Source organism: Excalfactoria chinensis, chromosome 13, assembly GCF_039878825.1.
Source record: "Excalfactoria chinensis isolate bCotChi1 chromosome 13, bCotChi1.hap2, whole genome shotgun sequence".
Lineage (NCBI taxonomy): Eukaryota > Metazoa > Chordata > Aves > Galliformes > Phasianidae > Excalfactoria > Excalfactoria chinensis.
Window position 1 is genome coordinate 14026858 of NC_092837.1, and position 27585 is coordinate 14054442.

Here is a 27585-nt window from a genome sequence, read left to right on the forward strand (position 1 = left end):
ACGGGGGAGAATACTGTGATGGGCTGTGTGCGTTGTGTTAATAGTTCTGGCTTTTCACTGTGCTGTTGGATCTCTGGTTTCTGCAGTCATGTAGCAATAGTGCTTCAGTGCCCCCGTGCCATTCTGGTTCTGCTGAAAATATGGGTTAATCCCCTAGTAAAACTTTACTTCTTGTATATCTATATTTAACAGTGTGGGCAAAGGCAAGAAGTTTATTTATTTCTATCTTCAATTACTACAAATAAACAAATAAATCCATTTCTGGGGAGCTGAGCACCAACCCTGGGGAGTCCTGCCAGTGCTGAGCAGAGGAGAAGTGTTACCCTCAGCCTGCTGGCTGTTCTCAGCCTGCTGCAGCCTGGTTTGTCTTTTTGCAGTGAGGGCACACTGCTGGCTCCTCTACGGTGTGGTTCATTTAAAGGCATTTGGACATTAAGGTAAGAAATGACTATAAAACCATCTTAAATTACATTGTGATGCTGATGGGAGGAGAAGAATGTACTTAGGGATGTTGCTTAAAAAACACAGTTCTCTCTTAGCTGAAATCACTCTTAAGACATCATCATCAATAACTGAACGGAGTATGGCATGATATTGCCATTTGTTTCCACAGCTTTATGTTCCATAACTTATCTTTTCTTACTCTGGGGCTTTATGTGCATTGCAGACTTGAATCGGAGTTCATAAGGCTATAATTAAGGAATCCTTTTTGAAAGTATAATGTTCAGAGTTGTATGTACTTCTGTTAAGCATCATAGGAAGGCAGATAGCTGCCATTTCCCATTCTTTTGAAGCACGGAGAGGAAAACAGCATTTTAGTTACTCATGCCACATAGATTTTGTCTGTATCTTCTTTGTTGGAGCAGTCAGTAGTTGGCATCAATTTGGATCAAAAGAGCTGCAGTTAGGAAGGCCATGAGGAAGGTTCCATATTATTTCTCCAGAGCATTCTCACTACTGACGAGTTGTTTCTTGAGGCATGTAGCTCTATTGAGAAAGAAGTCTTATGGGAGCAAAGTTTTATTTCTGAAGCAGGATTTTTATATCAATTTAAGTATTAAATGATTTGTATAGATGTCATATACACAATAAGGCAGCTTATTACATGATATATAGAAACATATATAGTCGATTTTAAACCAGATATCATTTTAAATTTGGAAAGAATGTGGATAGGAGATGATGATTTAAGTAGCATTAACATGATAGGCGATCTTTGGATGAGCTCTGAACAGCTCAATTACATACAAGTTTATGCATTTTCTTTAATGCCCAATTTCATTCTAACTTGCTAATTTTGCATAGCCATCCAAATGTGCATGCTTTTAGAGCTTTAAATAAAGACAATAATAATTTTGCAGTATCTCTTCTTAAGCTAAACACGAGTAAGCACCTCAGAGCACACCCTACCTTGGCCTGCTTTGCTTCTGAAGTGCTTGAGATTCTTTTACTGTAAAACATAGTCATAGCTGAATGTTCTGCTATCTGTCATTTTTGCATGGATTTGATTATCTCATTTGTTTAAGAGGTCAGCAGAACATACCCAACTATTGCTCTGTATATTATTAAAGGCCATTACTGTCCATCACACTGTAAAATGATGCATCACGTGAAGAACTGCATGCAGAATGGAGATGGCAAGGTCAAGACACAAAGATGTGCATGGATGAAATTCAGCTGTTGTAGGTGTTGCCTGTTAGGTTGTCTGGTGCTGCTTCCTGACTCTATAGGTTGGACCATGGTGTTCTTTGCTGTATTCATCCCCGTGTGGCTCATTCAAATGATGGACATTATGCCCTTTTGATTTGCTCTGCATTTTCCCTCTTAGCCTGGATGATGGTCTTTGTTTTTGCAGCCAGAGCTCTTATCTTATAGGTTTCTCTGTCAATTTGTGGCTGTTTCTATAATCAGAAATTTAGCAAAGCTTGGTAACGACAACTTTCTTTCCAAAACACAACTCTGAAATGCTTTCTGTTCTCAAAAGCCTGTGGAAAGGAAGACTGTGTTCTGCTTTCTATTAAGCTCTTGCTTCATTTCAGTGTTCCACTTTCCAATACGTTCCATTGTTGAGTTTTCAGTGTCTGAGTAGAGCTGTTTATTTTTGTATTCATACAAATCTGTAACTCCTCTTGAACCAAACTCCTGTGGGTAAGCCCTGTTAAATTCCTTCTCCACTCTTAGCAGTGTTTTCTAGGTGTCCAGTTCTGCACAGACCACCTTCCTGGTACAGCTGTACGAGGTGTCATTCACTCTTTATTTTGTATCATATTAAAGTTCCACCTGTATTTTGTCTTCATTAGTAGACAGAATAATCTAAATTAGGCAACCAGGGGCTTGGCTTTGCTCCTTCTCCTTGCTTCTTGGTTGGTTAAAGCCCTTTTTTGACTGCTTTAGTTAATGATTGCCACTGACTTGATAATGTGAAGTTGTGATTACCTGTATAAAATACAAGAAAATACATATTACCCAAGTAAACCTTTGGTTACCATAGGGAAAAGTGGCCTGAGGATTAAGGGAGTCGAAAAGTGTCTGAAAACTATTTCCCATCTCATTTTGCATCAAGCAGTGCTCAGTCAGACTGAAAGATCTGCCCCACAGCATCTCCATTCAGAGTGATTGATGGTGGTGCTGGTGTGTGCCTGGTGAGGAATCCGGAATCATGCAGCATCTTTACTAACGTGTTGTGGGCTGCTTTCTTCCAATTGAGGAGCAGTATTTTAAGTGCTTGTAATTATTAGCAGGTAGTCGAAGTTTGTTTTTGTGCTCAGGAAAAGAACTGCCATTTTGGGACTGCAGCAGTGAGGAAAAAGTGAGCAAAGCTATACCAAAGCCACATGAGAATGATGGTGCATGGGGGAAAGTGAGTGTTAGAAACACACATTTTAAATGCATGTGCGTGCATGGTGATGGCGAGAGAAAAAATGTGGCACTTGCTTTCGTGATTTGTGAGATGGTCAAATTATAAGGAGCAAATGTATGAAAATAAGGAGCGTGTCAGTCTGAAGGTGATGCACTACAAAAGTAAAGACCACGCAGCTCAGCATTCTGCACAGGGTAATTAGCAGGCAAGTTGGGGGAAATAAAAAGAGTTTCTGAGATCCATAGAGATGTACAGCATCTTTAGGAGGAATAAGCGAGCGGGGCTTTTTTTGTTTCAAGTCTGTTTTAAGCGAAAAAACACCTTCCCAAGGCTCTGATGTTTACTTAAATTAAACAAAAAACAAATCTTGACTTTCATGGTATGTGATGGCGAAGCCTTGCTTTATATTGCAGTGATCTGTTGCTACTATTATTGAAAACTTGGTTATTTTTACATTTGGAAGTCAATGCTTCTTAGTGTGCAATAATTGGTGATTGCGTTTCTTCCTGAAGGGAGTTTGAAGGTCATCCTCAAAGATGTGTTTCATCTCTAAAATGGTTTGCACTTGAACCGTTTATGCCAATTTCCTGCTACATTTTAAGTTCAGTTCTCTCAACCTGTAGGGGAGCTTTATAAAGTTACGGTGATTTAATCTCGCGTGCAGCCCCTGCTTCGGACTCAGCTGTTTAATAAAGGGTCAGATTTTACTTATGTGGATAAATAGAACATAAATACTGACATTTCACTCGATGTACCATGTAAATGTAAGCCTTTGTAGTTACAAGTTTTTGTAGCTGGAGAATTGTTTTAAAAGGCATGTAATTTATTAGCTATCAGTAGCTGCTTTATTGCCTTGCCGCGCTGCAGTAATAAATAAAAGAAAGTGAGCTGATTTTACAAATGGCACACAAGGTGCACATTTTGTGAAAAAAAGTCTTTTTTTAAAGAATTGGCATTAAATCCTTTTTTTGTGATGACAAAGAGGCTAAGAGTGCAAACTGTATTTTCTGTTTATCGAAAACAGAGTCTCTTTTTCTCGAGGGCATTTTTTCCTATGATCATCAAGGGATTTCAAAAGCAATAAAGTGTGGAATCATTGTTCGACTTGAACAGTATTAAAACTTAGGTTTTAATTTCGGTGAAGTAATAAGATTTGAACCTGTCTCACATTACAGCACTGTAAGGCATTTAGCAATTGTATTTTAAAGGAGGTTTTTAAAATGCAGCTCACTTGTAAGCTAACTGTCTGTCTAATAATTAATAGTTTCTCTTCAGCAGAGGCTGTTGTGAATCATACTAAGAAATCTCGCTTTTGTTAATAACAAATTATGATAATTGTAAGGATGTTAATTCCTAATTAGTTTAAACCTACAATCTTTTTTGCCCCTTTCTGAGATTGATTTCCAAATGAGGTCCAAAAAAAAAAAAAAAAAAAAAGCACAAAAAAAAAGCAGATTGATGGTTTCAGCATGATTTTCACCTTAAATGAAAGGGAATTATCGACGTTGACCTGCTAATTTCAGGGAAGGTTCTTCCTCGACTGGGAGTAAATTCAGCTTCCCACTGACCATCAATGAAGGGTCTAATCCATAAACACGCTTTGCATGATGAATGCTAATTCCTTTCTCAGATCTGGGTGCTGACGATGACTGTGTGGAGCCCCAAGCCCTGTCTGTACTGACCCGCTGAGCTCCGGGGCGCTGGAATTCAGCCGTGTGTCCGCAGGAGATGCTGGACATGTTTTTGCCAAGATATTTGCAGCTGTTCCAAATGTAAATATCTCTCCAGGCCGTTCGATAACGTCTCAGCTGATGAGAGAATAGCGGTCGTCGCGAATTGTAGTTGGAAATGGTCGCCTATGATTTTGGAGGAGGGAGGGGGGAACTTTATGCACAGGTGCATGTTCAAAGCAGCCGTCGGTGTTTAACATTTGAGTGGTGAGCTATGACCTTTCATGATGATTTTGAACGGTAACTGCCTCCATTAGCCATAAGGTTTGTTTCTTTATTTTAGTAGATGGCCTGGACTGTAAATATTAGAGCATCTAAAATAAATCAACATATTATCCTAAGGATACAAAACGTAAGAGCTATTTGTGGTTAGGAACCTTTGACAGATAGTTTGGATGAGGCAGATGATTGCCCGCCTCTCGTATCTGGCTTCCATTGCTATGCCTGCAGGCAGTTTAGTGTTATAGTTGTATATTGATGTCAGGGTTACTACTGAGTGGCTAGCAATGACAGATGTCTATAATTACAGGCAATGCTTCCAGTATTTCAGAAGAGCCAGCCTATGTTGAACAATTATCTTATTTCTGGCTTGCCAAAGAGGGTTGTTCAAATTGCTAGTATTAGCTGTGGTGGCTGTAACACCTCTCCTTATGCCGTGGGATAGATGTGCAAAAAGCACTCTGATGTACAGCGCCAGTGCAAAACCTTTCTGATATATGTGAAATCACTGAATTTGGTATGCTTAGGGCTTGATCCTGAGATGCAGAACACCTGCAGCTGTGTTGAAGTCAGGACAGTGAATGAAATACTCCTAGAAATAGCAATTCTAGAGATATAATAAATAGCCAGGATTTTTATGACTTGTCTTTAAGTGCCAAACCGGTGTGGATGTTAAAGGATATTGAATGCTGAAGTTTAGTGCAGGTAAGCCTGCTAAGTGGGACGCTCATTAGATACAATTAAGCAGCTAAATAAAACAAAGCTGGAAGATTTTAGTGGTTCCAATGGCAAGTAAGAAAGGGGGTAGATGCTACTTTACCTTTGGGAGTTCTGTGACTCCAGTACAAGAAGAAATCTGCTGCTGAATTGTGTAATCCATACAGTAATGGTTCATTTCAGTCATTAGAGGATTCTAAAGCAGCAGTTTACTTTCTTGTTGAAACAAATGCATGAGTGCGTAGATGGTTTTGCACCTCTGCAGTGCAGTGTATGGCTCTGATGGAAAACGCAGAGCAGGACTGTGCCTTGGAAACCAAAAATCTTGGGCATGGTGTTCAGAAGTAAGAGCTACTAACGCTGTTTATCAGTTTTCAGAATGATATTTGTACTTTAACCTCGGGGGGTAACAAAAAGAATCAGTGGAATTGCAAATCTGTGGCAGTCCTTTACAAGAATGGTAGTCTGGAGACTTTTAAAGCTAAACAGCTGTTTGACAATGGGCTAACTAAGACCTCGCAGATGAACTAAGCCTTCTTTTTTCAGGTGGCACCCACACCTGCTGGGAATTGTCTGCTCTTCTGGGTTATGGAGCATGGAGCTGGGAGCAGCCTGGGATGGTGTGTTAGTTCCTGTTGCTATCCACACTGTGGGACAGAGCATTTCAGCTGTAAGTGCGACTCAGCCATGCTGCACATTGACCTTTTCTGCCTCAACATTCCACTTAGTCGCCATAGTAAAGCCCCGATTCTTAAATACTGTTTTACAGTCGCAATCTTTCTATTGAGGAATGACTTTATGCAGTGTTTTGATTCGGGCAGGTTTGTGGGCAAGGCAGTAGGTGGTGTGTCATCTATGTAATCGACACATAGGAGCATGCAGTAATGAAGGGGAGAACATCCTGCTTATTATTTATGTACCTTAATCTTCTTGTCAAAGATCCATCTGAAATTATTTGGGGGCAATTTCATATGGTTTTGCTTTTTGATTGGTCTGGAGTTCAGAAGTTACAGACAGAGGTGGTGGTCAGAGCAGCTCATGCATAGAGCAGCTGCCAGGCAGGAGAAGGCTGTGGGCAAGGGGGGCTCCCAGCACAGCTGCTCGGGGCTCAAAGGCAGCCCAGCTTCTGTCAGTTCAGAGTAAATACGGTTAAGATCTGCTTCCCTCAGTATACATGACAAAATACTTTAATGTTGCACTGATAGTTCTCTGCAGCAAGGCCTGGAGAGCTTCAAGGAAGTTATAATATCTTAAGCATTTATGCTCTGCCTACGGGTAATAACTTTCCTGTAATTTTCTGAAGATTCATTATCCAAAATCTTAATTCATTATAATAGCCCTTATGAAACGTATAGAAACCAACATCTTCTTGTGTTTTCTTATTTGCACAGTATGAGAGATTCATTGCTCTGTTTTAATTTGTTTCATGGGGTGTGTTTGAGTACATTCCATACAGTGCCGTTATTGAATTTCTGTGACTGTCATTATATAGCCATACAACCTTTAGGAACTCATATTCTGAGCTTCCCAGTTCTGTAATCTGCTTCACATTTAAGAATTGACGTAATTAGCTTCTTCAGAGTTATAATGATAGCACCAAAAAGACCTCAGAAGACAAAGTGAAGTTAAACTTATCTGAGGCCAAAGAGCAGAGGAGTCAGGGAAATAAAGCTTTCGCGTGATTACCACATCTTTTTTCCATTCCTTTAAGTTGCATTTACATGCAGGTGCTTTGCTTTATAAAACGTGGCTTCCACAATTGTGTTTCTTCTTTTTGAAATGTGGCAAATAGAGTTCGAGTAGCTTGGAAGCGCAGAGATTTGTCATTTGAATAACCCATAAGGCTGCTGGGTGGTAAAAGATGGAGCGGCACCGCAGCCGGTGAGCCTGCTGCCTTCTCCAACATCCTTCTTGCACAGAGGTGGCTTTAACTGTACAAATGGGGCCAAAAAGAAGGATCCCTGGATCTCTTGCCCAAACACTCGATTTCCTTTCCCTGAAGGATCGGGGAAGTTACATTCATAGAAAGATTCATAGAATGGCTTGGGTTGGAAGGGACCGTAAAGCTCACCCTTGGGGCTGCATGGCGCCGTATGGATAGCAGCCTGGTGTTGGGCACCTCTAGGGATGGCACACTCTGGGCAGCCTGAGCCAGACCCTTGGTATGCTACACTGGGAGTATTGTGGTCAGTTTGTGGCCCTTCACAGCAAGAAAGCTATGGGAGTTGCTAGGGTGTGTGATGCAAAGAGCAGCAAAGCTATGAATGAGCTAGAAAACAAGAGTTAACAGGAGCAGCTGAGGGAGTGAGCTGCTTATTCTGGAGGAGTCTGAGGGCAGACCTCCTTCCCTCTCTCCACAGCTGCCTGACAGGAGGTTGCACAGTGGAGGAGTTTGTCTCTTTACCCAGGTGACAGGCAATAGGACATGGGGAAACAACCTCAAGTTGCACCAGGGGAGGTCCAGATTGGGCAGTGGGAAGAATTTGTCACAGAAAGGAAGGTCTGGCATTGAAACAGGCTGCCCAGGGAGGTGGTGGAGTCTCCATGCCAGGTATGGCAGAGACATGAGCATGGTACTGGGCAACATGGTGAAGTGATGGGACTTGATAGGTCAGGTTGATGACTGGACTTGTTGACCCTAAAGGTCTTTTCCAACCTTGATGTGTATGTGATTCTTGGATATAACATGTTTGAAAATGTTGCTATTATTATTGATGGTATCTTACTGATTTCTTCTTTGTCTTGACTGTCATGGCTACGGCAATCACCTGTGAGTATTGTGACCTGTACTCTGTCATTGTGGTTGAAGTGGTGGTATGAGCCTGACCTTGCTTTAAGGACCTTGATTATGAACTTGTACCTCATGTTAGATGAAACTCATCCAACGTTGTAGCCTAATGTTAGCACTCCTGTGGATTTTTCACATCCATTCATAACTGATGTAAAAGTGAGATGATGACAGTGATCTGATTTTATTAAGAGACTTACATTATGTGGCCGCATCACAGCACAACTGCATAATGTTGGAAGTTACAAATCCCACAGCTGGAAGGATTGGGGAACTATTGTGCAAAGGCTTTACCTGGTTGCTTCCTACTGCAAGCTAATGATCCTGCTCCTTGCTCTGGGTCTCCAGAGGGACCTGCAGCCACGAGTCATGCTGTCCTTGCTGCACAGGGATGGCCGGGCATCTCATGATGCAGACGAGCTTGAGATGAGATCACTTCCACATGCAATTCACATCCTTTTATGAGCCCCCCTCCTTTCAACAGTGTTTTTCTCCTTTTGAATACGTAGCGCAGCCTTTGTTGCTGAAGAGTATTTTATTATTATACGTCCAAAATGCTTTATCATTAATTTTTTATAGCGCTTAAAAGTCTGAGGGCGTTTCACTGTTGTGGCTGGGGGTTGTTTGCTCTTCTATTTTTACATCCTAAGAGTGCGTTTCGGTTTGAAAATGATCTTGAAGAATGCGTTTAAAATATCACATTTATTTTAGCTTACGATTTGTCACATTACCGGGCGAGAAGTAGCTTTTATTACAAGCACTGTATTCATGCTGACTTGAAATGACCCTGTCACATGTGAAAACAAATCAGATTGTTGCTGTTAATGAGCTTTTCAATTTACTATTCAGTGGATCAGATAAGTGGATTTAAGAGGTAATGATCCTGCTTAGCGCTCGGGCTTGGCTGTCAGATCCTAGCAGTGGTGGGAAATCCCCAGGGACAAAAGCGTTGACACACTTCTTGATGGGATAATGGGAATCAAAGCTAATGGATGATAAAAGGAGTAGTAAGAGTTACAAGGATAATTGTGGATTAAAGCACTGCTCTTTGTCAGCCCGGGCTGCTGGTTTAGTATTTATGTGTTAAACTGTGATGTGGCACATCCCGGTTTGACAGCCGGGCAGAGGCAGTGCCGGGCTGCCCCGTCCCCCTGTGCCCACCCTGCTCACCGTTCTCCTTCCTTGGAGCAATTCCTTCTCCGGCTAAAAAGCATATTTAGGTTTAGCTAAAACCGAGAGTGCTGGAGCATTTCAGCAGCACACTGTTCAGAGAGAGACGGGTTATTTTTAAATCAGAATATAGGATTTTTATCATTGCGTATATTATAATTGTGGCTGTGTTTTGTTATCAATTACAGCTTCACATTTACGATGTGAATGTAATATTCTGTAGAGTTTGAAAGACAGTGTATTCCTTGTGCTTTCATATTCCTTGCTTTCTTTCATATTTTGATTGTCCTTTCACCGCTGGTATTCATCACAAGTTACATGCATATGATTATGAAAGGTGATATTTTAACTTATAAGTAAATTATCCTTGATCTTGCTCCACTTTCTGGCTACAGCAGCACATTTATTTGCTCACGCTTTTATTATGTTCTGATTTAAGCTGAAGTTTTTGGTGCACAATTTTTTTATTAACTTCCCTAGCGGTAGAATGCTGCTGCTTTGGTTGGTAATGAAAGTCGTGGGATTGCTTCACTAGTAGAAAGGAACACGGCACAAGGAAACCAAGATATGGGAACGGGAGTTGCCTGAGTTAGTGTGGAATATATAATGTCAGCAAACAGAACTGACAGCTAGATGGCACCAGGCTTTCACTGCTGGGTAACCTGTCATTGCATCTGCTGGGGCTGGTGCTCACATTTCAGGCCTTGGTGATCCTTGACTTGATCACATAATACAGAAGAATTATGTGTAACCAATCATGCCTGGTTCACTTTAACTAAAGACTAAAATGCCTGAAATGAAATGTCTGGCTCTAAGCAAACAGCAGAGCTGCCAGCGCTCAGGCTAAAGTAGGTTACAGGACACTGAAGAAGTTATGGAGCACCTCTCCTTTCTTTATCAAGTTGATCTAAATAAACATTTTTACCCAAACTAGATTTTTGGATACAAAAATGACTCAATTTTTTTTATGAAGACTACACAGTAAATATATAAAAAAAACAAAACAAAAAAAAAAAACAAAAAAAACAAAAAAACAGTGGTTTTGTCCTTTGTATTTATTACTGCATCGTAATAGCAGTAAGACAACTTGATCTAGTAGTGGGGTGCTGGGAAAGCTTGGCTGGTAACGTGGCTTGGATCTGATGGAAAGGGAAAAATGTTATAACTAAAGTTATTTGACTGCCAGAGGAGGAGAGTACAAAGCTGGATGCCCAAACAGTACCCGAGTTCCCAGATTCTGTGACTGGCAGTGCAACTACGTACAAATGGAAGATGAAGGCCAATGCTGAACTGCATCCCAGTAAGACCAGCAAGAGAATGTTTGTCCATCTCTTTGCAGCTCTCATAATGAAACCCTCTTTCAAAAGAGACAGGTTTGTTCTGCGAACCGTAGACTGAGTTTAACATGGAAAATTTACATCTCCTTTGTGGGAAACGATGAATACAAGGGCAAGGAAAAGCCTACCAGCCCCGAGTTCACACAGCATCATTGTAGTGTGTGCACTTCATCTCATAGAAGTGCTTGCCAGGTTGGACTGGCAGGCATTTGTGCCTGTACTTTACTCCTGAAAAGTCAAAATTGGGAGATATTGTAGAATAAATGTTTACAAGCAAATGTTTGTAACATGTGGCATCGATAACGTGTTTCTGTGCAGTTGTTTATTTCTAGGTGTATGCCCGCATTTCAGAAGTCTTAGGAGTAAGAGATGACAACTGTGTTCTGGGAATATTTATGACAAAAACGTGAGTTTGTGGTGCTTGGGTTCCATTCTGCATGTATTTTGTTTTGCCTTTAACGCTTACGTAAAATCTGTGTTTTATTTCACTTGATTGTCTGCCCTTTGCTAGAAAAATCTCTTCTGTAAATTGCAATTATTTAAAGGGCAGTAATTTTTAGAACACCCATAACGTGCTGTCTGAAAGTCCTTCAGGCCTCTACATAAACACTTTCATATAAATACGCCTTCCTGGATGCTTACATCACTTCTAGAAATGGCTTAATGTGAGAAAGCTGAGATTTTGTAGACTCTTGCTCAATGACAGTCCTGGCATAAGCAGATCCCGCCCTTCCCATCTTCCATTCCTGCATCCTCAGATGCTGATAGCATTACTAGTAAAGCTTCAAATATTTCAGAATAGATTGTTGACCAAGTTAAACAAATCTTGCACTGGGGAGACTCCTGTAGTTTGCTTTTTGTTAACACCTGGCAAAATGTACTCTCGGAAGTATGGATCCACAAAGAACAACTTCAAGGACTGGTACTCGCTCTTTAAGAGCTGATTGCGAATCTGTTGTCCAAACAGATTCGTGTTTGTGCTAATTAAAATAATCTAGCTTCTCCCCAGTGGTAGCATGTTGATGGGAAAATCTGAGTGTGAAACCAAAATGTAACCCAACCAGTAGGGTCTCATGGAGCAATGAGAGGACCATGGGCCCAAATGGCATTCCAATGCCAGTCCACAAGTCCAGCAACTCCTCACTTGCTATTGTAACCACTCCTCACCTGAGAAAAATGACATTCCTCCGCTTTGTGGGCCAGTGTCTCAGAAGGATTCAATTAGGAGAACTGCAGCATCCACTGTGTGTCTTGAGTATTATTTATAAAAGGAAAATAGGAATTAATACACAAACCATAAGGCAAGGATTCCATTGCAGTTGGGTGCATTGGTAGCTCAGTGCACCTGGCCCTCTGGTTTTTCTCCGTGCTCCATTTCTTGTATTCTGAAGGGAAATGTGAGCAATTTGTTTTTAGCTCATGGAGAATTAGGCAGAGGAATACTGCAGAAGTCAGGTGTTTGGATTTTGTGTTGAAAAGTGAGATAAATGCAGGTAGGGCTAAGCTTCACTTTCATATTTTCATTATGACATGCGACAGAAGCATATTGATGGATTTATGTTTTAGCAGGGGTATTTTAAATGTGGGTATTATAAAAGTAGTAGAATATCTTATTCAGAAAGAAAAAACCCACACTTGGCATGCTTTTATAGCATTTTCTGTCTCGTAAATGGAAAATTGTAAGACATATCACAGGAATATGTTTGTAATGTAGGGCTGTGCTAGTCTGAGCTTTTGCATGGTAATTCTCAGAAAGAGGAAATGGTGTTAGAAAATCACTGTTTTTTTTCAATTTGTTCTACTGTGACAAACCTTAAATACCAGCGAAGGTGTGAACCTGTGATTTCAAGAACTCTTCAGTTTCTAAATGACCTTTCTGTTGGATATCCTTTTTATGGTGTATTTGTGTATAATAAGGTAAAAATTAAGGAGGTTTTAGTTGTTGTTCCATATGCTACATTTCAAAGCAATCTGGGATGTTGATGTCTATTTGCTTTGGTTTATCTTTTCATATGTCGAGTTACTGGTTTTTTTTAAAGGCATACTTATTATCACCTACTTACCAACATAAGAGAAATACAACTAATTGCTTATGGCCATCTATCCCGTTCCTAATCTTACCATTGATGAGTCCAGCTGTATTGAGAGCAGGGTTGATTCGGTAAGCAGTTGGGAACAGGATTGGTTCTACTTCAAGGATGTGTAAACTAAGATAAGAAGCACAACACCCTTCTTATCTTTGCCTGATCCAAAGTTCCCCACTGTGTCAGCGTTGTTGTTCTACTGGAAACATCATAGTAGTTGTGTGGTTTTTTTTTTGTTCTGGGTTCCATTGTGTTTGTGAAAGTTTTCCCCAAGTGATTACTGTTAACTACCTATTAGTTATTAACTACCATTAGCAACCTATGGCGAACCTTTTCTGGCTTGTTCTAGTATTCACTTGTGTATCATAAGTTGGAGAAGAATTATTATTCTTTGAATTTTCAGTGGATTGAGAGGAAGATTAGAAACAAGAGACGATTATTTTTGCTGTGACAAAATATTTAAAGGTATACAGCAGGGAATAAACGATCAGAGCTCATAAAAACATTCCATTGGGAAATCCTTTGCTATCTTAAAATAAAAACAGCTTTTTAGTAATTTTCTAGAGAAGATTGGTAGGCAAGCAAAGGGGAAAGCAAGTAGAATATGACAACCAAAATAATTTTATTTCTCTACAGAGCTCTAATCGTATAAGAAGAATTCTAATATATTTCTGTCGGTGGGAAGATGACATTCCATAAGTTAATTTTGTTTAGTGAAAAATCGTGCGATGTTTACTTTTCTGTTTCTTTGACACAGCATTAAACAGACAACTTGGGGTATTTTGGCTACGCGTGCTTTTATGTTCTCGAGGCATCTAAGAATTAGGACTGGGAAGGACTTGAAAGTGAAATGGTACTAAACAATGTCACAAAAGCAGAAGAGGAGACATTCATTTAATTAATCAGATTTATGAAAAGACTAACGAGCTCTCTTGTCTCTTATAGGATACGCTTCAGTAGGCTTCAAAACATAAACGTAACCAAAAAATTTGACATGGTGCACCTAACTTACAGTGTCTGCTGAGCTGTTCCTATATGTATACTTGCTGAAATAATCAGCCTCATATTTCTCTAAAAGCCAATAAGGCTTTAACGTTTCATACTGGGTTATGGAGGCTTCCAGAGGCATTTATTCACATGCTAACTCTCAAGAATAGGGGGTCAGTGATGAAAATGATACTTTCTCCAAGGCTGAAACATTGGGATAGTTTTAGTTTTCCAATTACTCAAATTATATCCGCAGTAAATGAGTTTCTGCTCATGAAATAGACATAATAATGTCAGGACCTAGGAAGGATGAAAAAGTAGATATTTAATAACCCAAGCTCTCCTGAAGAATAAAATTGTGATGAAATTGTATTTTTCTTGGCAGAAACTTGCTAACTGTTGCAAGACCATTTTCAGATTCATTGTCCCCAATGCATCGTCACAATGTAAAGCAGCACTGCCTCCATAAATACGCATCTTAAAGCTCGTTGGAAATGTTTAAAGGCGAGGAAAATAGAAATTAACCAACATACAAATACCAAAAGGAGACAGAATTATTTTTCAATGGAAATACTTTGAGCAGGAGTTCCGAGAACAGCAGCTATTCTGCTTAGCTGGGTGGGGTTGTACAAAGACAGCTTTAATGCCGGTTCACTTCAGCGTGATGTTGTATTAGTTAAGTTTAAAATTGTGTTCCCTGGCAAACCATAAAAGATTTCGAAAGTATTAGACACCCACTTTTGTGCTGGAATTTAATATGCAACTTTTTATTGGAAAATAATCGTCCTTGTCTGGCAAAATCCACCATGCAATATTTCTGTTAGTAGGCATAATGCAATAAAGACAGGGAGGGCTATTTATCACTACAAATTTTGAGGATTTCAGGATTCTTTTTATTATTTTAATATATTTCTTTGGTATTAAATCAGAAAAATGATAAATTACACCTGTCGACGCTGTTTTTCTTTTTTCCCAGAAAATGATGTGCAACCCAATTTCACTGGTCATTTTGGCTTTTAAAGATATGTATCTTTTTCCTATAAAAAACTCTACCAATAGGTTTTTTTTTTAATAATAATACTGAAGTACTTTTTATTTCGAACATATGAAGTAGTTTATAACTACTTCCTGGCATTGCAAACTTTGGCCTTTTCACGTTATATTAGTTTTTTGTAACGGTGGTGGGTATGTAGTGCTGTGAAGGAAGCAGCGCATTGTTAAGATGCTGGATCCAATGGATCAATTTTCAGTATTTGCTATAGATTAAACTGTGGCTGGCCCGAAAGGTTACAATAATAATTTATTTAATCTCAGCACTTGTCCTGTAAGTCAATCAGCTTCCTGACAGCCTTTCAAATTGGGTTATTTGGGGTTGGAGATTATCTAGGATTAAAAGCATAACGTTATTCCGGTAACTCTGTTATACAACAACAGGAAAATTTAACAACTAAGGAACAACGTAAGGCGTTATTAACAACAAAGGCAACAAATGACTGGAGCTGGTGTCGTGGTTTACATTACTTTCACAATTATTACAGGTTTGCATATTTTGAAATATATTAGCCCAATTTGATTTCAAAGCTCCGTTATTTGAATTATAAATCATTATGTCCCTCCTAGCTGATCAGTCCAGAAATATCTTTGAATTAATTTACATAATGGAATGTTAGTCATTCCTTTATGTCTTGGAAGCCATAGTGCTCCCTCATGCGCATTTAGTTCTTTCTAATAATTAACTTTTCCCCTGTATATTTTCTGTATCAAAATACAGTTTCATTTTTACTTTGCACGGGGGCATGAGTTAAAAGTATTTTTGAGAGACTCTCAATTCTTTATCCGTGTCTTGGTTGGCCTTACAGCGCTATGGAAGGTTCTCTCTCTGAACAGGAAAAAATGAAGTATAAGCTGTAGCTTTGCAATAGGAAAACATGAAAATGCTGTGGATTGACAAAGAATCATTTTAAAACTAGATTAGGGGGTTTTCTAATAGCAGCTATGAAACCTATTGGTACACTTTTATCCATTTAAAAAGAATTTAATCCATTTAAAATGAAAAGGGAAGTTGTTTATTCCTATAAAAGTAATCCAGCGCTACAACCAATTATGTGCAAGAATGGCAGAGTGAAGCACTTGGTAAGGAAAGCAGAGCAATAGTAAGAGTGTGGGTGTTTGTGTGTGCACGAGTCTGTGCTCTCCTGTAAAGTTATACAGTTGCATACTGATTGTTTCCTAAAGAACGCAATCAATGCCAAGGAGAAATAGTATTCAATAAATGACTCCTATTTTTCTAGTGCTTGTGCAGCGTACAAGCCTGTAAGTCCTTTTATTTTGTGCTTTTAATGCATATTTCTGCTTCTTGCAAATTTTTTATGATACTTGGGAAAAAGTGTCTTAGTACACTTGGATATCATTGTGGGACTGGAACACTGGAATTTAAGTGACTTGCTGAAAGTTATCCAGCAATTTTATTTCAGATGAAGGAGCAGGAGTTAGAAAATGTGGGCCATCACTTTGCCCATTCCCTCCTTGTGTGCAAACGTACCTGAAGGCAGCTCTACCTGCAGCACAAGAACTGTAACTGCAGTGCAGTATTGGCCAGTGTTATCTCCTTCCTCCAAGTCCGGATAGTTGTATCATTTGAGATAGGAAGGTCTAGACTTGTGAAAATAGGCTCTGTGAAGTTCATGCTTCGGAATCACACAATAAGTTTTCTCGCGACATTAAACAATGTTTAAGTTTGTGGTAGATGTTGCAGAGCATGTAACGTTTCATACACTTATGTTTCAACAGAGGAAGCATTTCCCTTTCTTGGGCATCAGTAATAATTACACTGTCAGTGACCTTAGGTGCCGGACAATGTTCTATACTGCCCTCACTTGTCTTCTTATGGTAAATTCAGGTAAGATCCTCCACAGCTGTTCCTGCAGCACCTTGGTGTCTTGGTAAGGATTAGCAACACTATGAATTTTATGGCAAATTCACCAATTAAGCAGCAGTTTCATTGCGCAGTAAATATTTATGTTTGTATTTAAGCCACTGCCAATCAACTTCAGAGATTTATGGCAGTAAGCAGTGGAAGCCTCTGTGTTGCCTTTGATTGGAGAAATAACCAAGGCTAGTTGGGTGAATGAATGCATTATGACTCAAACTGCCTCAGTTCTGGTCAGAGGCCCAGAGCTGATCAGAGCCGTGGGCCTATATCAGCTGGGGATCCACCTCACAGAACACTTTCTGTAGGTGTTCTAAGATGGGGCTGCCGATGAGAGCTTTCAAAAAATAACACAGCAAGTCTTTCATGTACTGATTTCTAATCCTCACACAGGGACTTAACTGGGCAGCGTGCAGAAGAGATTGACACAAAGCTGTAAGTCAATAGTAGTTGATATTCCCTTTGATGTTAATGGGTTCCTGTTCTGTCTGCTGCTAAACGCTGATGAAAATAGTTGAGTTGGAGACAAGACCAAGCTAAATTCATCAGCTTTTTCTTAAAGAATGGCAGCTGTGACCTGGACCTGTCTTTTCTTGGCTAAGTTTCATATTAACATAAGCAATAGTAGATAACTTTTTCTAGGTTACATGTGCAGATTCAGTGATGTTTCCTGTAGGTGAAAAAAAAAAAGGTAAGAACAAGATTGTAAGTATTAATAATAACACCATGTTACAGATGGTGTAAACATCCATCAGACAAAATGCAAGCATGTTACTTAGAGCTGGCTACAAGCTAATAAATCTGAAATGGAGCACCTGAAAAAGGCAGGCATCAGGCTCTCTTGGCCGTTGTCCTTTTTGTTCCTCCTGAAGTTAATTTGGAACTGAACTGGTAGAAAAGCACATCTGGAGCAGCAAACAAGTCTAAGTTTGCATTTTAGGATCTGAATAAAAAGCAGAGCGCAGTGTATTGTGGTTTCGGTGTGTTTGCACAAGAATTAAGTGGTAGCATTATGTGAATCAAGGGATATTACCAAACTGTGCCTAGTAGTAGGTTTAGACCAAAAAGCATTGTACCAATTGCTTTCTCCAGCTTTTTCAAGTTACAAGAGTTTATATCACATCTTTTTATATGATCTATCAGAATAACTTACAAAGGAATAAAACTGGGATGAATTTTCATTGGTGAGTCGTTCTGATTAACAGTTTGTTGTAGAAATATTTTTGGGAATTACTGAAATACAGTAAATTGGGAATATTTACCTTTTAAACAACGCGCTCTTGAAGTGACTGGCAAAATGTGACTGTAGTGGGAAAAACAGTCATATATTAATTATTATTTGCTGTAAAGTGTACTTTGAGTTCTGTTGAATAATTTTAACCTTGCATAAATATAGTTAGACTTTGGAAGCTTTATGTGTCCCAGGTTGTCTGTTTAATAACTTTAAAGGAGGGGCACTTAGAATTGCACCATTTTGTCTGGCTGTCTCTTGGTCCAAGACTTCTAAAGTGAACGAAGTATTCTGTTGTGTGAATGACAGACTAACGAAAACTATTACGGAAAACTCCAGTAAAAGGTACGTTGAAAAGTTTTCCAATAAGGATTAGTAAACTTTTATCACTTCTTTTTTTCATTGCTCAAAGCAGTAGATCTGAACTGTAGAATATGCCTTCAGGAGCTATCCTGCATCATCTGTCAGCGTCCTGCCCTTACAGGTATATGTAGTCGTGCTCCGTGCCAAACCTCTCAAGTAAAGCAGGTTTAAACATCATTGCCTTAAGCCACGTGCGGATCTGATGTAATGATCAAATGAGTTATCTTTTTTTTTTTACTTTCCCATAGGGCATTGAGGATGTAGTTTGTGTGTGTATGAAGTATGTATGTATGTAGAGTATGTGTAGTTTGGGTTACAACAAATGAACCATAGTAGATTTGTTAAGCATAGGAGAGTGTGACTCAGATGCTCAGTGGTAGTTTAGAACAAGAAGAGGCAAAGGTGGGTTTATTTCAATTACAGGGAAATAAATTATTGATGGAAAAGACTTACAGTCAGGCAACTGTTCAGCCACAGATTGCCATCTCAGTTCTTTTTCTCTCTGTTGAATGTATACACCTGTATATTGGTATGTTTATTAATATTGGTACGTTTATTAATACTTGTATGTATTTGTGGATAATTAGGCATGTAGGCAATGGAGATACAAAGGCCGTGAATGACTATCATGAAAAAAACATTGTGCTAATATTTGATAAAGACCTTGGGATGTTCAGTACTTTATGGATCAAGTGACCTTGTTTGAGTCCCATTTGTAATCAAAGGGAAGATGGTAATTCATTGGTAGGTGATCTGTTTCATATTTCCCTTTTCTACACTAGTATCCTGTTGTGTTTATTAACATATCTATTTGGGAGTATAAGGAGACATATTGTAACACGCTTGATAAAACACGGCTGCTTTAAAGTTTTTTTTTTTTTTCCAAACAAGAATTTATTATATAAATCAAGACTTTATTAAATGGCTGGGCATATATGTATAAATAGGAACTGGTCTTGAAGTATTGCACCCTTAAACTGAACAAAGTGATTAGGATAACTGATAGCTAAATAAGGTTTTTATGTGCCTGTGGGAGCCATATTAGGATTGATTTGACAAGTCAGTTCAGCTGTGGCAACAGTCATAATATCTAACACAACATTATGTTTTATTAGTAAAATCCTTAAGTGCAGCAAGCTGTTTGTGTCAAAACAACAGTATATTTTAGGGAAGAAAAAGACTTCCTAGATGTGAGCTGCATCATCAGGAATGATAATATATTAGGGAGCTATTGCATGGAAGGGAGGCCCTTTTACTGCCACTGAATAAATAGTTAACAGGGCTTCAGCCATCCGTGGTAATTTGGAAGGCACCCTCACACCAAGCCACTATTTTCAAATAATTTATAAAATAATGGAAAATTAAACAGCCATCATCATTTTTATCCCTTTCTTTTTTGTAAGAAAATGAACTGATAGGCTAGAAATATTTACCCCGTGATTTATCTGTGGTGCACATCTGACATTAGCAGAGGGTGCACAGTTCAGAGTAATCACTCGAGTTAAGCCGTTGTCTATTAAAAACGATGCTTAATATTATTTCAACGTATACTTCCTCTAGTCTCCTTAATTTTGTTTGCATCTTTAATTTTAATATCTTTTCGGTTGTGACAGACAGGCATTTGAACTATTTGGGGTTCATCTTTTATATGTTGAAGTCATTAATGGAAGCGGTGGGAACGCGGAGGTCAGTGGATGTGGTTGTGCTTTCTGTAGGAGGCAGCATTTACCTCGTGTGAGAATTCTGTTTATTAAAATAATTCTGCTGCTGTCCCGTCTGGTTTGTTAGGAACCATCTCAGCAGAGAAATTTTAATGGAGTGCCAGTGATATATTCCTAAACTAGCAAGTTCTTAACGACCCTGGAAAGTGACTGCTTGATTACACTTTAACGGTATTTGCAAATAAAATCACAAGTAATTAAGGGGAAATCTCCAGGCTTTTGAGCAAGTTTGATGCATGATAACTGCCTGATTCAGCTTCATCTAGAGTAATGCTGTGTAGACAAGAGCTACTGAGATCAATAGCAACATAATGATAGTGGCAGAATTAAGTGAGTAACCTGAGAACTGTGTCTTCAAAATGCATGCAGCTGCCACAAGCCAGGGCCACACAGTGCACTCCGTGCTTCCGTCCTAAATGTTCATCAAAAGACGCCCTGCAGGAAAATGGAGTTAGATGCTCTTTATTGCTGATCGTGTCTCTTGCCACATTTATCAGGGAAATTGGATTAGCAGTTGGCAGCTGCAGGTAGACAAGGTTCTGCAGTGATTAAATATGCAGCTTGGCTGCATTTGTTGTGACAGACCTTTAGTAAATTCTACTGTAAGCACCATCTGTCTAATTTGTATAAAGAAAACTTGGTGCTTTAAGCTACTGATAAAGGACTAAATCTGTTGCTTTATCATAAACAAAACTTTTGCTCTAAATTCTCTTAAATGTAATTTATTAGGTTAAAGCTATTTTTCTATCACGATGAATAAATAATACATGCAAAAGTGCTTTCAGGTACTTCATTTCCCAAGTACTGAAAACAAAAACAGTTCAGTTCTTCAATAAAATGCTTAGTATTCCACTCCACAGGGAGATGACACTGTTAAAATATCACTACGAAAATGGTCCAGGACTGCCAAATTCATTTAATTTGTGGTTTTTACTAGGACTTTCTAACTGGCGAGGGTTTTTTGTTTAATGTTGCTGAACTGCGCCATTGAAAAGCAGTCACAGCAAGGGAGCTCTTTCTTTCTAAAATACATTTGTAATCGTTCAGTCTGCATACAAAACATATGTTTAGGTTTCTTTTCCATTGAGATCAAACGTAATTGAAGATGGCTTAAGTAATTGCGTGTCGCTTTTTTTCCCCCTCTACGAGCTCCTTCTTCACATTCTGGTCTTAATACGAAAGATGTCCAATATTAAAAGTGAGGTAATTTTCCCCTAAGAATTTGGGGCTTTCTCTTGCCAATCCGGTGAGGTAATGCACTGACCGGGCAGCCCGACCCTCAGGCCTACTTTGTTTAGACTTGTGACATCATCAGGTTTGATAGAAATGGGTGGAAAAAAAGAAAAAGCATCTGAGGAAAAAGCAGTTAAATAGCAACATGCTATCTTTAGCCGGTTTGTAGAAACTCCATGCTGTTAAATTATTTAAAATCCTTGATTTTCAGCTTGCACACATTAAAAGTTTTCACACTAAGTGCCAAATGTTGCAAACAGCACTTTAACAGAATGATTTTGCTTTGATCCCTGTAGCAGTTCCTGAATAATTTATCACAGGTTATTGCCTTAATTCTGGAGAGGGATAGAGCAATAAAGGCAGATGAAAACACTCCAGTTGAAACACCTTGGGGCCTGCTCATTCCTCTGACACGGCTCTTTTGTTGGAACTATTTAGAGGTTATTAAGACGTGTCTCCAGAATTAAGAGTATGCTGTAAGGATGAAGACAGCCATCTTAATTCTAAAGACAAAGCGCAATGACCCTTCACCTTTTTTTTCCTTTGTTGTTATTATATAGTAGAATTATGAGGGTAATATTATAGCTGCACCCAGTAGTGCCACTATGGTTAAGGGTCTGTCAGACTTTCCATTACAAACCCTGTTTTGGGGGTGGGTGCCGTGAGGAGTCTCATCCCTGCTCAGTTGCTGAAGCCAGGCAGTGGGCACACGCTGGCACGTCAGGGTGGTTGCTCTGAAAGCATTTACGTGTTCATTTCTTCCCTTTTAAAGACCTGCTGAAAGGGCTCAGTCAGGACTTTGAACCAAAACGCTGCCGTTTGTAAAGATGGGTTTGATTTAACGCTAGAGGAAGAGTATTTTAAAACTGAAATTTGATCAGAATTGTTTCGTTAGTAGGAAAATCAATGCGTAAGTCTGTGCACCACAGACGAGATCTGTTCACTGTGTGTCTTGTATTTATTGTCGTTTACTTCTCATCTTACTCATTTTGCAGTTACTGGTGCTGCTATCCGCTGTCACTTTGCCCCAGAAGTAGCTGGGATGAAGCAGCATCTTCATGTCTTCTTCAGATCTCTCTGTTAAGTTTGCAAGGCACTTCCAGTCCCCCGGGGTGACAGCCTAAAAGCAGACTTATCGGCGTTATTGTTTGCCTCTAATAAGTTTTGTGCTCATGGATGCTATTTGAAAGATCATAGCAGACCAGTAAATGTGAAAACCTTAAATGTCTTGAGAATTGGATGGCTTTGGTGAGGTCCTGGCCTGGTTTTTATAGTTGTTGGTTTGTTGTTTTTTTGCTAATGCGACTCAAACATACGTGGAATCTAGAGTGATTTTTGCTCCAACTGAAGTTTCAGAGATGCTTGTTAGCAGTGACATAAATGGAGCAGGGTTTACCTTGGGATTCTGCAGCACTGGATACAGGCTGCTCGGACACCCTCAGCTGTCAGAGGTCCTTTTTTATTAAGTTGAGTTCTGATTCAGAGCATCTAAGCCCCTGAGTTCTCTGGAATCGTATGGAACAAGAGCATTAACTATTGTGCTGCTTTGTAGATTGAGGCAATTTGTCAAGAATAATGTAATTAATGGTATGGACCTCCTAATAACGATATCTAAACTGAAAGGCAGAGCAAGCATGTTATGGGGATGGCTGGTTGCAATAATCTAGACCATGTTGTAGAGATGGCAAGTTCAACATCAAGCAAAGGCAAGTTCATGTCTTGCCAGTGACTGTAGCTCCTTCGCATCAGCCTTTACTTTGTCCACTATTTCTTACCTTGATTTATTTTACTTTATCTTACTGTGGCGAGAGAACCAAAATCATTCTGGAAGATTCCCACTTCCCTATATATTGTCGTGTCTTTATATCCCTTTGGAAAGAAGTGGAAAGCATTGCTGCCTTGTTCTTTTCATTCTTTATGTTTTGGCTGCCATGCTTGCCACGGAGTTATTTTCTGTGTGGGCAAAACAGTGCACAGAGTATGAAAATGCAGATAAATATAAGGATAAAGTTACGATTTTATGTCCTATCTTCTCAGTATTGAACACTTCCTCTCCAGTGATTTCAGAGTCCCATTAAAGTTAATGAGAGTTGAGACCTCTGAGCATCTTGGAAAGTTGAGGCCATTACAGCGCACAACAGAAAGGAAGTGCAAATATTAAAATACTCCTAGCAACCTCACTGCTGTTTCAGAGAGATCTCAATTTATCCTCAGCTAAATCTACATGTATGCCATCCAAGTCAATTGGACTAATGTGCCTGTGTAGGAAAAGTAGAAATCAGCCTTCGTGTAAGATTACATTTAACAATTTAACATGGCATCAGCCATAATTTGCTCTTTGTGTGATCAATTAGAAGAAATACATGGATCTTACCTTTTACGTTTCTCAACTCTGTTGTTATCACAGTATTATCATTGGGTGCAGTTTGGAAAACTCTCTTGTGAAAAAGAGAACTCCTGGCTGTTTTGTTGTATGTCTTTTTAACCAGGCTCTGCAATACTGCAGGCTTTATAATGGGAAAAAAACACTCCCTACGAACCCCACCTGCCATGCATGGATTAAATTTATTAGTACTAATTCATTGTCAGAACAGAATATTTGTTTAACTACATTCAAAAATGTGTTTATGTTGTGAAAGTACTTTTCATTCGCGAACGCTTTTGGTTATTTCTATTAATTATCATGAAAAACCCTTTTAGGAGGGGCTAATTATCGACATGTAGCTTTGTCTGCCTTTGAGCTGGAAAGGTTCTGAAGCCACTATTCATTAAAGGGGAAAAAAATATCTCAGAACCAATGTTAATGCGGGTGGAGACTCACTTGGTCCTCTGCAAACAAAACATCAGCACTTCTTGAAGGAGCCTATTTTGGAAAATGACCCCAAAAAACAAAAATGAAGTTAAAATAGGAGTGCGATGAGAATCTCAGTATAACCTTAAAAGTAGCTCGTTATGACTACCAATTAGTCTTAGACCTCATTTTAAAGCATTACAGGCTTAAATTAACGTTTTATTGCTGTTGCTACTTTAAATAAATTAATACAGGAAGTACTTTTAAACTTAATGCACTGTATTCGAGCATTGTTTTAATTTGCATTATTCATTAGCATGGTATATTGAATAATCAGGAGCATTTTCTAAGCATTTTGCAAGTGTTTTCTCTATCAAAGTTGTGGAAATGTTGTTTGTTGAAAGAGTCTTAGTGTTTTTTACTTAAAAAAAATGTATTTGAGCAAGGCATTTAAACTAATGAATCAAAATCAGATATGTGGTCATTATTGGCTGATTATTACTCCATCTGCTCTGTGCTAACGTGAAAATCAATTACTGTGTCTCTTTCCCACTGACAGCGTATGTTGATCGGGCTGGCAAGAGATCTTCGAGGGATTGCCTTTGCACTAAACACAAAGACCAGCTACACCATGCTGTTAGACTGGATGTATCCTTATTACGCTGTGACAATACCAGCTCTGTGCACAGAGGGATACCAGGCCCCTTGCATTAGTTTAATAGTATGGCACAGTGGGGAAGAGGAAACAAAGCTAAATGAACTAATGTGTAATCAGCTAAAATTACAGCACAATGGCAACCATGCAGTTAACGGGGAAAGACCACAGAGAGGTCACTTTTTTGTTGTGTCACACTACTAATCTGGAAAACATATCCAAATGGTTCCTGCCCCCGCTTTAATCCACAATGTTTTTGTAAGGAGAAAGCTGTGTCTTTAAGCACAATGTACCTATGGTTGTTTTAACATCAGAAGTGCTTTAAAAAAAATCCTGTACGAGTGCAATCTGGGGGGATTTCTCTCTGGTATGAATCATGTCTTTAATTTAGTCAGTTACTGTCTATTTATGTCAGCTCTATTAATATCACAACACCTGCAGTCTTCCTGATCGGAAGAAAATGGACTTCTGAAACCGAAATCCGAATGTTTAGGCTGCAGATTTCTTAGGTATGTGATGATAACAGGGCTCTGTTTGCTTTGGGTGTTGTATGTATTTTTGTACCAACAGATATGATAATTCTCGTGGGTATTTTCTGAATACTTAGAGAAATGGTTTGTATTTCCATAAATACAGTAGCCGTAATTCTTTTTAGGCAGAGTCATATTAGTAAAAAAAATACTGCAGTATGTAGTGAAGCCACTGCAGCTATTGGCTGTATAATTTAGATCTCAGAGCTGTGGAAGTTAATTATGTTTATTCTGTGTGCAGAAAAAAATAACGTTCAAGTACAGCTGCGTGTTTTATTAGAAATGAAGCTTCTAAAAATATTTCAGTTAAATAAAGGACATCTTTTGTTTGCTGTTTTTGAGGGGGGAGGGATAAAAAAGAATGCATGATCAGAAATGGTGACTGGGACGTTATCCTGAGAGGATGACAGGCTGTAGAACTGAGCCCGATATGATCTGATAGACGTCCCTGCGTGGTGGGCAGGAGGATTGTGATGACCATTCAGATAAGCCCTATTTAAGACCTTAACAAGCTAGCAATGATTCTATCCATGTGCAGGCTCTGCTTGCATGACACAGCTTGCAGGAAAAAAAAAAACAACAAAACATCCAAACCAGAAGGCAATATCATCTCTTTTTTTTTTTTTTTCCTTTAAAAAATCAATGGAAAGCATCACTTAATTTCACGTTTAGAGAATTGGAGGAAAAAAAAAAAGCCAAACAAACCACTGAAGCCAGCCTGTGAATTAGCATCTCATTTTCTAGTGAGCGCCATTGGGGTACGTTTAACTTCATTAGTACTGTTTGCGCTTATGTTGCTCTAAAACTTAATAATACAGCCTGGAGGATGTGTAAAAGTAGATCAGTATTGTTTCAATTTCAAATTCATTTTACTTTGTTTTTCCTGGTACGGCACGGGTATCACACTGCTCCGTGCTAAACTGGAGAGCTCCAGCTATAGAGAGGGGGAGAGGAGAGACTTACCTCCTCTGCATTTGAAAGAAATGGATTCATCTGTGGAGGAGGTTTTTTTTTCTCAAGGATCAGGGACACATAACCCTAAGGACCCTTTCCTGTATGAATTCAAAATAGAAATATACGTTAATTTCATTGTATAAATTAAGTTCATTTCAGATAAACTGAACCAGCTTTAAACTTTTTAGAATTCATGGATCTATACCAAGAGTATAAATAGACTAAAATGAGTCTTTGTGGCATTTGAAGCTTAAGCTTTCCCAGGTACCTTTCCTTTGCACAGGTTCAGAATATCTTTCCTTACCACCTTCAGTCACAAAGGATAGCTGTGTGCTTCAGAGCGGTGGCTTTCACCTCATTTGGCTGCGTCCAGTTGCATCCAGGTGTCAACCCAAAGCATTACAGCAGCATAAGTTGCTGTTATCTCAGCTTCTCTGTGCTGTACGTTAAGACAGAAAGGGAATGGCAAAGAGAAGAGAGAGTCAGCATCTACTCATGTCGTGTAATGTTTGAGGGGTATCTTTTGATTAGTATATTTCTTGTTTCAAATATAGTGTCAGGAAATTTAAAATTGACTTAAATTCTAAAGGCAGGCTGTTTTTCCAAACAGATTTTAATCCTGCACTACTGGAAGCTTTAGTCTTTTAATACCAAAAGCTGCAGGTACAGGATATTATCTGCAATACATTTTACTTACTTGCATTTGTTCAGTCAGCATACAATACAATAGGCAAGAAATAAAAGTGTGAGCTTTTAATACCATGAGATTATTCTGTACTGAAGAAGCACAGAAGCAGTTGCTTATAAATCATGGATAGCAGAATTTTCCAAGGAAATATTTTGGGTCCAATCCCTCTGTTACCAAGTGAATTACTCTCAGTGTTACACGCTCAGGTGAAAGATTCCTTCTTTCTGATCCAAGTGTTCAGGATTTACCTTTTTGTCCAGTAGATGGCAAAAATGAGCAGAAATAATGCCTTTCAAGTCCTTTCAGTCTTGAGGGGAGCGGGTGACACCCCTGTATCCTCTATTTTACCATTATGATAGAGTTATTAGGATCGTTGTTTAGAGGTGAATCGTCAGGTATGCTCAAGCTGCGCTTGGTTGCCAAATAGGGCTGTTATGTAGCAGGCTTGCTTATACTAATTGAGTTTCTGTAGCAAATCAGGCTCCTTGGAAAAAGGCCAAAGGCTTTTCATAATTGTATTGACAAGAAAATGAATATGATAAATGGTGTTCATTCAGCTGAGACAAGATTTATAGTTTTCCTCTGGCAAAGGATGAAG

The 27585-nt window shown here is 39.0% G+C and overlaps 1 protein-coding gene across 5 annotated transcripts in view; it reads left to right on the forward strand.

Moving 5' to 3' along the window:
• The window catches only part of RANBP17 (RAN binding protein 17), a 108330-nt gene that overhangs the window by 41400 nt on the left and 39345 nt on the right, over positions 1-27585 (forward strand). Inside the window, exons 4-5 of one of the 5 annotated variants that reach the window (XM_072348561.1) lie at positions 6073-6196; positions 24720-24808. The exons of 3 other annotated variants lie outside the window; for them this stretch is intronic. In XM_072348561.1, coding sequence (XP_072204662.1) covers positions 6073-6196; positions 24720-24808 — 213 coding nt within the window. The remainder of the gene's footprint in view (positions 1-6072; positions 6197-24719; positions 24809-27585) is intronic. One more of the 5 variants, XR_011905243.1, reaches the window with a different exon arrangement.